Source organism: Adiantum capillus-veneris, chromosome 6 (genome assembly GCF_014529385.1).
Source record: "Adiantum capillus-veneris isolate H3 chromosome 6, ASM1452938v2, whole genome shotgun sequence".
Classification (NCBI taxonomy): Eukaryota; Viridiplantae; Streptophyta; class Polypodiopsida; order Polypodiales; family Pteridaceae; genus Adiantum; species Adiantum capillus-veneris.
The window spans coordinates 28473813-28474841 of record NC_140936.1 but is presented as its reverse complement, the minus strand read 5'-3'; the positions used below and the strand labels follow the sequence as shown (position 1 = coordinate 28474841).

The following is a 1029-nucleotide window of genomic DNA, read 5'->3' as shown; positions in this document are numbered from 1 at the left end:
GTCCCTCGTGGCGCACACCCATTAAGCTGTAAAAGAGAGGAACATTTTTGGACCCACCAAAAGATTGGCGAACCCCACCCCCCTTCAAAAAGAGAAGTTTCCAGGTGCCTTTTAAGCGTGAAACACAGATTACAAGGGTAGAACTAGCGCCAGCATCCTTGGAGTCACTAACCTCACCACGTAAGCTACGCTCATTGGATGCCACATTCAATTTAATTAAAAACTTGTCTCCGTCTTGTATGAACAAAGGTGCTGGTGGCAAAAGGTAAACACGTAAATTGCCGCCGGGCTCGTCAGAACCTGAGCTAAGACCTTAAAATTCTATGACATGTGAGGAAAGCTACAAACCACTCTAACTCTCAACGGAGGCCAAAAATCAGAAAAGTGTAAGCATAGCCTAATTTTGGTGTTGAACTGAGGAGTCAGGACCATGTGAACTGGGAGGAGTTTTGAAACGGCAGTTACATTTTGAAGCGCGCGACATATTTGCAGCTGTGCAGGCGGGGAATAGTGTATGATGGTAGACATCACAGAAAGGTACATTGTCCAAACTCTCGTGAAATCATGACCAGATTCGGGCGAAGTCTTGGGTATCATGGTAGATAGTACAGATGACGAACCCATTCTTGGAACATCTTCATCGCCATCTCCACGTAAACGTTTCTCTCCTCGCAAATACCCAACAGACTTGACTACCGCTTCCAGTAGCAGCCAACCCTACCCAATTGTGAATGGCGTTCTCAAGATATCAGACCACTCTATTGGTGTTGCAGGTACGTTTCGGTCATACGTGTAATTCTTCGCATAGTGAGTGCGCTGAGAGGTCTTGTGCCAATGGTGGTGGAATTGATTTGCCATGGAAGTTTGGCTTGTTTTGTGTGTACAATGTGCAGCACTTTTTTAGTGCATCACTGAGGTTGACCCGTGTTGGTCATTGAATGCAAAATGGAGTCAGTGTGATTTTAACCAAGTCACTTTGAGGATGGGAGGCTTGATACCACAGTGAGCCTACTTTTATCTTTCTGCCAC

The 1029-nt window shown here is 45.7% G+C and overlaps 1 protein-coding gene across 8 annotated transcripts in view; it reads left to right on the top strand.

Moving 5' to 3' along the window:
* Positions 1 to 322: 322 nt before the first annotated feature.
* LOC147455284 (uncharacterized) overlaps positions 323 to 1029 on the top strand; it is a 90377-nt gene continuing 89670 nt past the window's right edge. For 7 of the 8 annotated variants that reach the window (XM_086514101.1, XM_086514103.1, XM_086514102.1 and 4 more), the window contains exon 1: positions 324 to 773. In XM_086514101.1, coding sequence (XP_086370227.1) covers positions 596 to 773 — 178 coding nt within the window. In that variant the 5' untranslated portion in view covers positions 324 to 595. Of the gene's footprint in view, positions 774 to 1029 lie in introns of all 8 variants that reach the window. The other variant, XM_086514100.1, reaches the window with a different exon arrangement.